Source organism: Cryptomeria japonica, chromosome 3 (assembly GCF_030272615.1).
Source record: "Cryptomeria japonica chromosome 3, Sugi_1.0, whole genome shotgun sequence".
Classification (NCBI taxonomy): Eukaryota; Viridiplantae; Streptophyta; class Pinopsida; order Cupressales; family Cupressaceae; genus Cryptomeria; species Cryptomeria japonica.
In genome coordinates, this window is record NC_081407.1 from 747150182 (window position 1) to 747163496 (window position 13315).

The 13315-nt window shown below is 34.0% G+C and overlaps 1 protein-coding gene across 1 annotated transcript; it reads left to right on the forward strand.

Moving 5' to 3' along the window:
- The first annotated feature begins 435 nt into the window (after positions 1-435).
- Positions 436-2642, forward strand: LOC131042314 (WAT1-related protein At5g07050). The gene is made up of 7 exons (XM_057975665.2): positions 436-669; positions 798-860; positions 943-1059; positions 1158-1395; positions 1469-1630; positions 2182-2333; positions 2424-2642. Exons 1-7 carry the CDS (start codon positions 452-454, stop codon positions 2584-2586), a joined length of 1113 nt encoding a protein of 370 aa, XP_057831648.2. The 5' UTR covers positions 436-451; the 3' UTR covers positions 2587-2642.
- The last annotated feature ends 10673 nt before the right edge of the window (positions 2643-13315 follow it).

A 13315-nucleotide genomic window follows, 5' to 3' on the forward strand; every position in this document is an offset into this window, starting at 1 on the left:
AAACCAACATTCATTAAAAATGATAAACCTTCAAGTGGGCTAAATGCCTTTTTTAAAGGGGTGAAGAAACGTCCACGTAAGGAACTATACGTAAGGAAAAGCAACGACCTTTTTAGTAAACAAAACTAAATGGTTTAATATTTTGGTTTAGTTCATGTGAAACGAATTTAGAAACACATAAATAAATAAAGGAAAAGCATATATTCAAGAGCAACGCATTTGAATTGATTCATTAAGACTGAAGCAAAGAGATCCCAAACAAGATTTGACAAATCATTTAGTGCTCACACACTAAAAAAAGCTATTCTAACTTTTTCAAGATTCGACAGACCATTTAGACTTCCAATTTTAGCCTTGAATTATTCTCCACTGATGAGTGGAAAATATACTTAAGTACCATTGACGTAGAATGAAACAACTGAGAAATCTGTGGTTTCCTTACACAAGGGGAATGGCTGAATTTGTAAAGTGTTTGTTTGGAGGTTTATCATCATTCTATGAAAAATCAAAGCCAATATTGGCCATGATATTTGTTCAGATTTGCTGTGCAGGGATGAATATACTATCAAAACTGGCACTGGATCAGGGAATGTCTCACTTTGTATTAGTATTTTACAGACATTTATTTGCTACAATTGTTACAGCTCCTTTGGCTTATATCTTAGAAAGGTGAGTAGAAAGGCCAACAAATTTTTGACGATAAAATTTCTTAGTGAGACTACCAATTTGTCTACCTTAAAAAATTTATTGATGGTTTTATCATATTATTTTATTTTGATCTCTTTGGTGTATGGCAGGAACACAAGGCCAAAGCTGACTATGAGGATCTTTAGTGAAATTTTCATCAGCAGTTTGTTAGGGTTATCTTTCGTAACTCTGTTAATTCCTTTAGTTTTTAACTTATGGCTTTGTTGCTTTGTAATATGATTTTATATACCGCAGGATCCAATTGAGTCAGAATTTCTACTACGAAGGATTGAAATACACAACAGCTACAGTTTCAACTGCACTTATCAACTTAGTACCTGCCATGACTTTTATAATGGCTATTGTATTTAGGTATGTGATCGGATACTGTAATTTGTAGCCTCTAATTCATTTTTAGAATAGTCTGATTTAATAAATTATCTAAGTTAAACTTTTACAACTTATTGTAGGATGGAAAGTTTAAACATTAGGAGTCTGACTGGTCAAGCAAAGATAGTTGGAACCCTAATTGGTGTGAGCGGAGCCATGACAATGACATTGTACAAAGGGATAAAAATACAGCTGTGGTCATCTCCTTTTCATTTGAGTCACTACAATGGAAGCAATAATAAAAATGAAGATTTGACCAGAGGTTCTTTGATGGTGGTGATCGGTTGTATCGCCTTTGCAGGATGGTTCATTTTGCAGGTAACTTCTGCTTTTCGACAACCATACTGAGTTGAATGTCTTGATCCAATATTCTTCCTTCTATTCATTGCAGACAAGCATTTGTAAGAAATATCCAGTTCAGTACTCAAACAATGCCATAACCTGTTTTTTGGCCACCATACAATCTGCTGTTATAACGCTAATTTTCGAACGAGATCGTTATGGGGTGTGGGCTCTTGGATGGAATGTCAAGCTTTTAACTGCAGTCTATTCTGTACGTATTTTGAATTCTTCTTAAGGTTCGCTTGTCTCTCTTGTTTTTTAGGTTGCTTTTATTTTTCTTATATTGTGTTTCTTATTTCTGTTTTGTTTGTGACATTTAAAGAATACATTTTGACCTTTGATTTGGTTTGGTGGTTTGTCTAATCATATCAATAAATAGATTTCAGCCAAGAAGAAGGGAATATGATTTCAAATGAGCTATCTACAAGTCAAAGCTTATAATGTGTGACTTAAGCCAATCGTTTGATCTAATGTCTTTCTTTTATATACTTTTAGTTTTATCTCATATATATGTGTATGTACACACTTGTTTTTGATTTCTATCTTTATGTGTATAACATTTAAAATCTTTCTTTGGAATGTGTTCTTGCTTATGTCACTCAAGTTTTCTTTGTTTCTATCTATATTTTACCTAGATATTTATGTTTAGTGTTCATGCCATTGTGCCATCTATTCATTCTTCTATGTTTTAGTTAAATCGGATTTATAAATGCCTTGGAATTATATACTTTTTAAACTTAGTATCTTTCTTGAATTGTGCAGGGAGTTGTAGCTTCGGGGATGGCTTTTTGGTTGTTGACATGGTGCATAACCAAAAAGGGTCCTGTATTCACCACAATGTTTGGTCCACTTTTATTAATAATAGTAGCTATAATGGGCTCTATATTTCTTGAAGAGAAGTTTTATTTAGGAAGGTAATTATTATATTTTTATATGGTGTTATATGGTATAAAGTATTTTTGAAAAAGAAATATTTTCTAATTTGTGTATATCTTTGTATGCAGTGTCATCGGTGCACTTCTAATTGTTATAGGTCTATATATTATGCTTTGGAGTAAAAGAAAAGATGTGGAAAAGATTGTAAAGATACCTAGTACACTTTCTGGAATATGTAACAATAAGGAATCAGGCAAGGTGGAACAAAAAGAAGAATCGATTAACATATAATAAAAAGAGTAGTCAATTTGTGGCAATGTCAATATAATATTAAATTTCTTTTAATTTTGTATGGAACATTTTATTGTTAAAAAAATATATTTTTATACATGTCAATTGTTTTAGAAAATGATTATGGTAGATGTTTTATTTTAGTCATTTAATAAAATTATCACACATTATATCAAAGTTCTTAATAAATATTATATTTTTGAATGAATATGAAAACTCATATCAAATATAAACAATTAATATGGTCGGTGCAACCACAACTCATTTATGTTACATCTATTGTACATGATATTAAACATGCATGTTCTTAGAAAGCTTGTAATGATAATATTTATGAAATATTGTTATGACTAATTGCAATTTGTTATTGTATAGGTGGATACTAGCATTAAGATGTTGTTGTGAAATGTTTGTAGATAATAAATATAAGTTGTATAAGAACAATAGCAATATTCTTGAAAAAATGAAGTACACAATTTATATTAAACTGTATAACATTCTATATTTTTTTATGGATAAGATTATCACATGAACAATAGTTTTGGTGATATTTTTGATGATTCAATAGATTTAACATTTGAGATACTACTGAATGCCAACCCTTCAATATCTTCATCACTAATATCTATTATGAATTTTATTAATATTAGTCCTTGTAAATTATGTATGGTTAGTTACCATGCTATTTAAATTAGAACTTGTGTAGTACTCTCTCTTGTAATTGATGCACCTAAACCCATGTTAAGTTTTCCTACCTTATACATCTATGAGTTTTATCAAGCTCTGCTACCACATATACTTTAGTCTATAATCTTGAGTGTACATTATGTTCTTTATAGTACTAAGTATACATTTATCCAACCCAACCTTCTTCCAACCACATATTGCACACCAATGTTGGTCATTTTCTGATGCATAATAATACTTCATGCATGCATCCTCATCATCAACATATTTTGATCTTATATGCCTAATAATTAAATAATACTATGTGCAATTTATAGGTTTGAAATTAACTTATTATCTAGTATGACCAAACTAGTTAATACAAATAAATGTTGTAATATATCATACAATTTAAATTCATCAAAATAATGAAATATTTATTCATTTATGAGTAGCTTTAATGAAAATCTTTCTAGGAGTGTTTCTCATAGACATTTAAAAAAGAGAGAGAAGAGAAAAAAAATGATAAGAGAGAAAAATGTATCCATGTTGAATATCATGACTCTAGTAAATCTTACTAGTTTTATGATCTTAACGTGAATAGATTTCATATTTCTTAAGATATTAAGTTTAAATAATAGTGTTACCTTTGAAGTTTTCACCATGTTGATTTGTCATAATAGAAAGATTATAGTGGCACACCATCATACTCACCCAAAGATGTTGAGATGGAATTAGAAAGCCCTATTAAATACTATAGAAGAAAGAGAAGAAAATGATGAGCCAAATTCAAGCCAAATGTCCACTACACAATATAATATTCCTCTAAGGAGATGAGAATGAGATAGAAGAAAACCTATCAAATTACAAGAATATGAGGTTTGTTATGCATTAATGTAAATTAATCTAAGTGCTTGTGAACTAAGAACTTTTGATGAAGTGATAAAGGGAGAAAATAGTCAAACTTTATGAATCAAGAAACAAATTCCTTTCATCAAAATAAATGATAGAATTTGTTTACTTTACATGATAGAACTAGAGCAATTGATTGTAGAAATTGGGTATTTAAAATTAATTTTAAATTTGATGGTTCAATCAAATAGTACAAAGAAATAATATAGTACTTCAAGATTATAAATAAGTTGAAGGTGTTGATTATGACTAAATATTTGATCCATTTACAAATAAATTATCATAGTTATAATATTGATAGCACTTATATCCCACTATAGTTGTAAAAATCACAAATGGATGTAAAAAGTGCACTCCTAAATAGAGATTTGATATGGGAGATATATGTCATGCAACCTCCTAGTTTTGTTGAAAAGGTAAATGAAAAACACATGTGGTATGGCATTTTAAAAAGATACTATATGGTTTTAAACAAGTTCCAATAGATTGGTATCCAAAAAAATTATATGTAATTTATTCAAAGTGGGTTTCAAAAAAAAAATTGTTGATAAAACTTTATACAATAAGATTTTTGATTGCAAGGTGCTATTTATTGTGTTATATGTTAATGATTTTCTCATTAATCCATATATAATAAATTGAACCTATACGTGATGTGAAATAAGCTATGAATATCAATTTTAAAATGTCCAAACTTATATTACTACATTTCTTTCTTGGAATTGAAGTGTGGTAGAAACCTAGAAAAATATTTTTCTCAAATAAAGTACACCAGGTAAATCCTCATGTAAAGCTTAATTAACACAAATCTAGGCAAGAATCAACTTAATTGAAAACATAAATTGAAAATTAATTAATGAAGTACTATATAGGAGTTTGATTGGAAATTTTATTTACTTGACTACAACTCATCTAAATATATCTTATGCACTTGGAATCTTATCTCAACTTATGGCTTATACCAAACATAAGAATTGGTTAGCTACAAGATTAATCTTGAGATATTCTACATGAACTAAATTTTGGATTGGAGTATTTGAAAAATAAATATTTAAATTCTTTTGGCTTTTTTAGACTTAAATCAAGTGCAAGTTGCATAGACTCAACGATCAAACTTTGGTTATTGCTTCAATCTTGGATCTATCATCATCTCATGGAGCTATAAGAAGTAACATTTTGTTACATTATCATCCAATAAAGAAAATTACAAGTTCATTGTTACAAAAATATATGAAGTGATATGGCTTAGACAAATTCTTACGAATCTTTGACGTGCTAACAACTTGATTTAACAATTATGTATTGTGATAATTAAAATGTGTTGAAGATGTCTAATAATATAGTGTTTCATTCTTCCATAAAGCATATTTAAGTTCATCATCACTTTATGAAGAAGTTGAGAAAGTACAACTTCTGAGATCCCAAGAGCATCTGCAAGCAAAATACCTGTCACAAGAGAAGATTGGAGATAGAACACAAAAAAGGCTCTGAATAAAAAGTTATCATTCAGAGAGGGAATGAATAAGAAAAGTTACAATACAATCCTTATGACAGGAGAATAGAAACCCTAAAGAAACCCTAAAGGAATACAACATTATTAAATGCCTAATTTTAGCTTAAGTGTAGAGTATAATAAACTAATAATTAAATAAATAATTATTAGCTAATACTAGATATCTCTAACACACCCCCTTAAGATGAACTTAGGGAATAGCTAAAAATACTAAATACAGGAAAGTAAAATGCAACTACAAGAAGAAGGCAAAAATTTGGGTCTCGGCAATAAGGCCTGATGAGGTACCCAATCACAACCAACTCTCTATGAAATAGAGAAATAGAGAAAACCACATGGGAAAAACTCTACTCCAAAAAGAGATGGGAAAAAGCATACAAAAAGAAACATGAAGGAAGGAAGGCCTCAATGAGACCCCCCAAGGACAACTTCCTTCACCCCAAGCATAAAGCACAACTAAAGATAGCATGGAGAAGCAAAAGGTTTAGTGAAGATGTCAACAACCTGCTCCTCTGTAGGAATGTACTTCAAGATGAGAAAGCCATCCTGAATCAATTGTCTGATGAAGTGCATGTGAATCTCAATGCGTTTAGACCTCTGGTGCTCCACTGGGTTGTTGGAAAGGTGAATGGCATCTAATTGTCACACCAAAGAATAGTGGGACTATCAGGAGGGAATCCAAACTCAGTCATCAACTATCGAAGCCATAAAACCTCTTGACTGGCTAACACCGCTGCTTGGTACTCAGCCTCTGTAGATGATAATGCAATAGAAGACTGCTTCTTGCAAGACCATGTGATAGGACCACGACCAAGGCAAAAAACAAAGCCAGAAGTAGACTTTTGATCTTGAGCATCACTAGCCCAATCTGAGTCAGTGAAGCCAACAATGTGAGGGGATCTTGAATTATAGTGAATGCCAAACTATGTAGTGCCCCAAATATACCACAAAATACATTTGGCTTCTTGCCAATGGCTCTCATGAGGATCATGGGAGAACCGAGAGAGACAACACCAACCGTAAAAGAAAGATTCGGGTGCGTATGTGTCAAGTACAACAAACTGCCAACCAACTATCGATATAAGGTAGAATCCACAGAAGGTGTAGAACAAGTGGGAGACAAAACAACACCTGACTGAAATGGTGTGGGTGCAGGCTTGCAAGTAAGCATGTCAAATCTGTGAAGCATATCAAGAGCATACTTCTGTTGAAGTATCAAAATCCCATTGGAAGATTGAATAACCTAGAGACCCAAAAAATAGTGCAGAAGACCAATATTTGTCATCTCAAACTGCTCCATCAAGGCACGCTGAATATCCTGAATCAAGGAGGATGAGCTACCAGTAATGATAAGATCATCCACATAGAGAACAAGAATAACTATATCAACCCCTTGATGCTGAATGTAAACTGTAGGATCGGAATGACAATGTGTAAAGAGTGTGGAAAGCAAGAAAGAGTCCATCTTCTCATACCATGCCCGAGGAGCCTATTTGAGACCATACAATGAACGTCAAAATCTACAAACCAAAGAGGAATCCTGCACAAATCCCTGAGGCTGCTCCATATAGATCTCCTCATGAAGGTCTCCATGCAAGAAGGCACTCTTCACATCCATCTGAAAATCTTTCCATCCCTGTGAAGCTGCCAGAGAAAGTACAAAGTGAATAGAATTCATCTTGGCAACAGGAGCAAAGGTCTTGGGTAATCAATACCCTCCACCTGAGAAAACCCCTTCGTAATAAGACAAGTCTTAAACTTATTAATAGAACCATCTGCAGCATACTTGGTACGATACACCCACTTGCACCAAACTAACTTCCTGCCCTCCAGAAGAGAACAAAGATCCCAAGTATGATTCTTCATCAAAAAAGAATACTCCTCATCCATGGCCCTATCCCACTTTGGGTGACCTGTCACCTTTGAAAATTTCTGAGGATCATCCAAAATGGCATGACTCAGAAGACTAGAACCAGATGTTTGTGCATGAGTACGACGAGTGTCTAAAGGATCACTTGCCATAGAACCAGCAACATCAACTATAAACCGGGCCCACTTGGGCAAAGGCTGAGCGGCAGGTGGTGGTGGGGCTGGTGGACCATCATCTACATCATCCTCAAAGAAGAATGAATCCTCAAAAGATGAAGAGGGAGGAGGGGGTAGTGAGGGAGAAGCTGCTGATGGAGAATCCATCTCAGGAAGGTGCTCATCAAACTAATACATTTGGACTAGATTTCCAACTAAGGTTTCCAACAGAGAAGGTATATTGTGGCCAAATTTGATTTTTTTTTTTAAATGCCCGTGTTCACTATAATTCCGATGGAAATTTCCCATTTGGTTTCGATGAAGAAGGCATTAGCAATGAGAATTTTCTTTTTTTCAAAAAAGTGCTCAAGTTTGTCGTAATGCCGACGACAAGGGCCATTACTTTAAAAAAAAAAAGAAGAGGAAAATTCATTTGTGAACATTGCAATCCAGTGTAGGCGTTTGTGGTGACTTCAACCCCCAAGAACATCAAACCTACATCAAAGGCATTTGTGGAATTGCTTGCAATCCCACGTAGGAGGTAGATTCAAATTGCCCTAATTTTTAATTTCATGTTTCAAAAAAAAAACATCTCTTTGCGGCATCGTATCAAACAATTCATGAGCCTTGTCCATGTTTCCACATTTTGCATTTATGTCAAGCAGGGCATTTGCAAGTACAACACCTAACAAAATTCCTCTATCCGTTATGCTTTGATGGATGTCCATACCCTGTTCCAAAGCTCCCATTTTTGCACAGGCAAGGAGGATGCTAGCAAAGGTTGTGGAATTTGGCTTTATGCCTTCCAATTTCATTTGCTTGAAAGTGTCTAAAGCCTTTTTGACAAATCCATTTTGTGCATATCCAGCAATCATTGTACTCCACGAGACAACATTTCTTTCAGGCATTCTATCAAACAGTTCACGTGCCTTGTCTATGCTTCCACATTTTGCATACATGTCTACCAGGGCAGTTGCAACTACAACATCTAACAAAATTCCTCTATCCTTTATGCTTCGATGAATGTCCATACCCTATTCCAAATCTCCCATTTTGACACAGGCAAGGAGGATAGTAGCAATGGTCATGGGATTTGCCTTTACACCTGCCGATTGCATTTGCTTGAAAGTTTCTAAAGCCTTCTCAACAAATCCATTTTGTGCATATCTGGAAATCATTGTAGTCCAGGAAACCACATTTCTTTGAGGCAATCCGTCAAACAGTTCTCGTGCCTTGTCTATGCTTCCACATTTTGCATACATGCTAACAGAGTAGTTGCAACTACATCTGACAAAATTCCTCTATCTTTTATGCTTTGATGGATGTCCATACCCTGTTCCAAAGCTCCCATTTTGGCATAGGCTAGGAGTATGCTGGCAAACATAACTAAAGAAATGCAATGATCAGCTCCAAAGACATCAAACCACTACTAACAAAACCGAGAGTCTAAAATATGATAGGGAATAGTGTGAGCTGTCCTAAAATAAAATATTTTATTTTCAATTTCAACTAAAACATAATTACTCAGCCATTTAATGTTATTAATAAGTGTTTAATTTATGAAAGAGATAAATAGTTGGCCACAAGTACATGAGTTACTAAATGCACACAAATAAGTGAATTTGATATTCAAAAATATCTACAATGAATTCAATTCTTGTCCATTAGTCATTTATGTTTACAATAAGCATCTTTCTTTGCTTTTCTTAATCTTTATTCATAGTTATGTGCATATTTCACATTGTATAATTAGGATATCAATTGCTATGGCTGAACACTAGCATGATGTTTGTGTTGTGGTATAGATGCATGGAAACATAATTATGGGATTGTTATATTATAGAGATCATAAATATAGATATCGTATATTAGTTCTAGCTCTTCTTGGATTGAGTCTAAAGTTGACATATAGTCATAAAGCCATTATTAGCAGATCTATCCATTTCTAGTAAGGACAATTGAGAAAGTCATTTTGATATTGAGAGTTTCTTATCTGTTTACCTATTGATCATTATTAAGCCATAATATTTAGATCTATTTATCTCGCTTTCAAAACCTCTAAGTGTCCTAGATTGTCCCTACTACTCACTCTTCAATTCGGAAAAATAGAGTTCTAAAGATTTGTTGCACAAGATGGTGTTGAACATATCAACAAGGCTAGCATGGAAGGCATGTTCAAGCTTCCACTTGTACAACGTACAACAAATGATTTGTTGATAGAAGAAATTCTTGAAATAGGGATACAATCGAAAGACAAGTAAGTACATACAAACCTCCTCGGTTGAAAGAAAAATCTGTGTATAAAAAGAGTACATTGAATCCCAATCCATAAACATAATAGAGATACTGATGGAGACTTAATTGGATGTAGCATGTCGCACCAAAGTTGTTAGAGTATGCTAAGCTAGTACATAATGTTTCCTAAAGCCACATTAGTATTTTACCCAGATCATTATCGACCAAAACTAACTATAGTAATCCTTTTGAGGATTCATTTCATGGTACTAGATCTTCATTTAGTTCCACTTCTTGTTGGAGAAAAGAACAGTTATTTCTTGAGGTAGATGAATATCCCATCAACAAAGGGCAAGACCCTTTCTAGAATATAACAAATTCTACTCCAACAAAAGATCAGGGGGGTTTCACTAGAGATATTGAATAAGAGATAGACTTCTACTGTTGCATTAAAAGCATTAGCATGTTCTTCATTTATTGATGTAAACTCTCTGTGACGCCACCACAACCAACAAAGGTGAAAAAAGTTGTTTGCAATGCATGGATTTTTAGGATTGTCCTTTGAGAAAACAGAATTAAAGTATGGAAGCGGGATTTGCCAGCTCCTAAGGGAATCTTGATGAAAAATAACTGTAAAATATTTGGGCGAGCTTATATGCAAAAACTAATGCTTCCTAATGGGTTTATGTACAAAAATAAGCATGAATTAAGTGGTAAAGGGGCTTCTGGAAACAAGAGGGACAGAGAGGCAGTGGAAGTGAAAACTTCTAGTGTTGTATCTGCTCCATCTCAGAATGGGAATGGCAAAGGTGTTGTAAGAGGAGCTGAGAAGGGTGTTGGAAGAAGTGGGGATGTTTACATTCCCCCATTTAAGATGGCTCAAATGATGAAAGATGTGGAAGACAAGAGTAGTGTGGAATACCAGCGCATGACATGGGATGCCCTTCGGAAGAGTATCAATGGGTTAGTAAACAAGGTAAATGCATCTAACATCAAGAACAACATTCTAGAGTTGTTTGTAGAGAATCTCATTCATGGGAGGGGTCTATTTTGTAGGTCTTGTATGAAATCCCAAATGGCATCCCTTGGATTTACAGATGTTTTTGTTGCTGTGGTAAATATAAAATTTCCTGAAGTTGGCAATCTGCTTTTGCAAAGAATTATTTTGCAGCTTAAGAGGGCATACAAATGCAATGACAAGCACATGTTGATAGCAGCAGCCAAATTCATAGCTCATTTAGTGAATCAACAAGTTGCACATGAGATCATTGCCTTGGAACTTCTCACCCTTTTACTAGAGAACCCCACAGATGACAATGTAGAGGTTGATGTTGGGTTTGTGAAAGAATGTGGTTCTTTGTTGCAAGACCTTTCACCCAAAGGTCTCTATGAGATTTTTGAAAGATTTAGAGATATTCTCCATGAGGGGAAAATTGACAAACGAGTATAGTTTTTAATTGAAGGCCTTTTTGCAATTCACAAAGCTAAGTTTGAGGGTCATCCAGCTATGCATCCAGATCAGTTAACACATGAAGTTTTCCTAGAAGATGAACTTGATCAAGAAGCTAGTTTGGATGTTTTCAAGCCAGATCCTAATTTCTTAGAGCATGGGGCAACCTATGAAAAACTGGAGCAAGATATCCTTGGAGATGCTTCTTCAGATGAAGCAGAAGGGGAGAATGATTTAGGTGATGATTCAGATGATGATGATGATGATGATGATGATGAAGAGGAAGGTGAGGAAGCACTGAGAATACAGGATGAGACAGAGACAAACTTGGTCAATTTAAGACGTACAATTTATTTGACAATCATGTCAAGTGTTGATTTTGAGGAAGCTGGTCATAAGCTACTAAAGATCAAGCTTGAACCTGGTCAAGAGAGAACATACCTTCATTATTATGGTCTTCTTGGGAAAAGATTCTGTATGATCAATAAAATTTATGAGGAATTTTTTGATAAGTGTTTTGTACAATAGTATTCTATGACACACAGACTGGAAACAAATAAACTGCATAATGTTGCAAAGTTTTTTGCCCACTTACTTGGCACAGATGCTCTTCCATGGCATTGTCTTTCTTATATACGTGAGATAGAGGAAGATACTACTTCCTCTTCCTATATTTTTATAAAGATTCTCTTGCAGGAGCTGGAAGAGCAGCTTGGTATATTGTTGCTTAATGAAAGGTTGAACAATCCAACAATGCAAGAGTCTTTTGATTCAATTTCTCCAAAGGACAATCCCAAAAATTCATGGTTTTCTATCAATTTCTTTACTTGTACTGGTCTTGGTGGCATCACTGAGAGTTTACTTGAGTATTTGAAGAATATGCCAAGGCTTGTAATGCAACAGCAAAAGTCTATTCCTGAGTTAGATGAATCTACCTCTAATGACAATTCTTCTAGTTCATCACGTGCGTCAGATTCTGATACATCAGACTCAGATTCTGAGAGTGAAACTGACAGTGAGAGTAGTAAGGAGTCACCAAGAAAGAAAAATAATTCAAAGCATGACAATGAGTATGAAAAAACAAGAAGAAAGAAAAGGGTGAGGGCATTTGACTTGGAGGATGGAAGTGACAGTGAAAAAATCAGAAGGAAAAAGAAAAGGAATTAAAAATCTTTCTAGTCAGTTATTCGAGGCTCTAGTAGACACCGTTTTCTTGGACTGTGACAAACAAAAGAATCACTCCCAAGTGCTTTGGTTTTATAACGGATGATTATAAGATGCTACAATGTTGTCTTATGTATTTTAATAGCCATGGGTTTTAGATTTATGTACTTGACAGGTAATGGATAAACAGTGTTAGGAGGAGAAAATATTGAAGGCCAAGTGCAGATTGTGATAATACTAGATCAATGAATCCTGTTATTTATTGAGTATTTATTATTTTCCATGTTGTGTGATGTACCATAAGCAAACTAGAAATCTAAATTCAATAAGATTCTTTGTTCAATTATGATAATTTCTATTTTCTTGCCTATGAAGAAAGACCATGTCAGACAATATCAATGAACAACAAAATAAGGAGACAATTGCTAGATTGTGGTCTAACTTGAATAGAAAAGGTGATGGAAAATGTTATTGTCTATGCAAAATTTGTAAGGGGTTAAAGACTAGAAGACTTCTAATCAAAACAGCGAAGAAACATTGTAGGCTGCATGGTCACATTGAAGGTGGACATGATTATCATCCATTGGTAAGTTTTTCATTATATTGTTTTGACAATTTATATATATATAATAAATCACGTGATGATGAGATCATGATCATGGTTTATTTATGTATATCAATTTTATATAGGTCGAGCACCCCAGAGCACATGGTATGGATCAACACAACCCTGAGAATATGGTTTTCGAAGTGGACGAACATGG

Excerpts from the sequence above, each read along its gene's own strand:
- LOC131042314 (XM_057975665.2), top strand. The coding sequence starts at position 452 with ATGGCTGAATTTGTAAAGTGTTTGTTTGGAGGTTTATCATCATTCTAT. Across the intron at positions 861-942 it reads TTCATCAGCAGTTTGTTAGG|GATCCAATTGAGTCAGAATT; the intron begins GTTATCTTTCGT and ends TATATACCGCAG. Across the intron at positions 1,631-2,181 it reads TTTTAACTGCAGTCTATTCT|GGAGTTGTAGCTTCGGGGAT; the intron begins GTACGTATTTTG and ends TGAATTGTGCAG.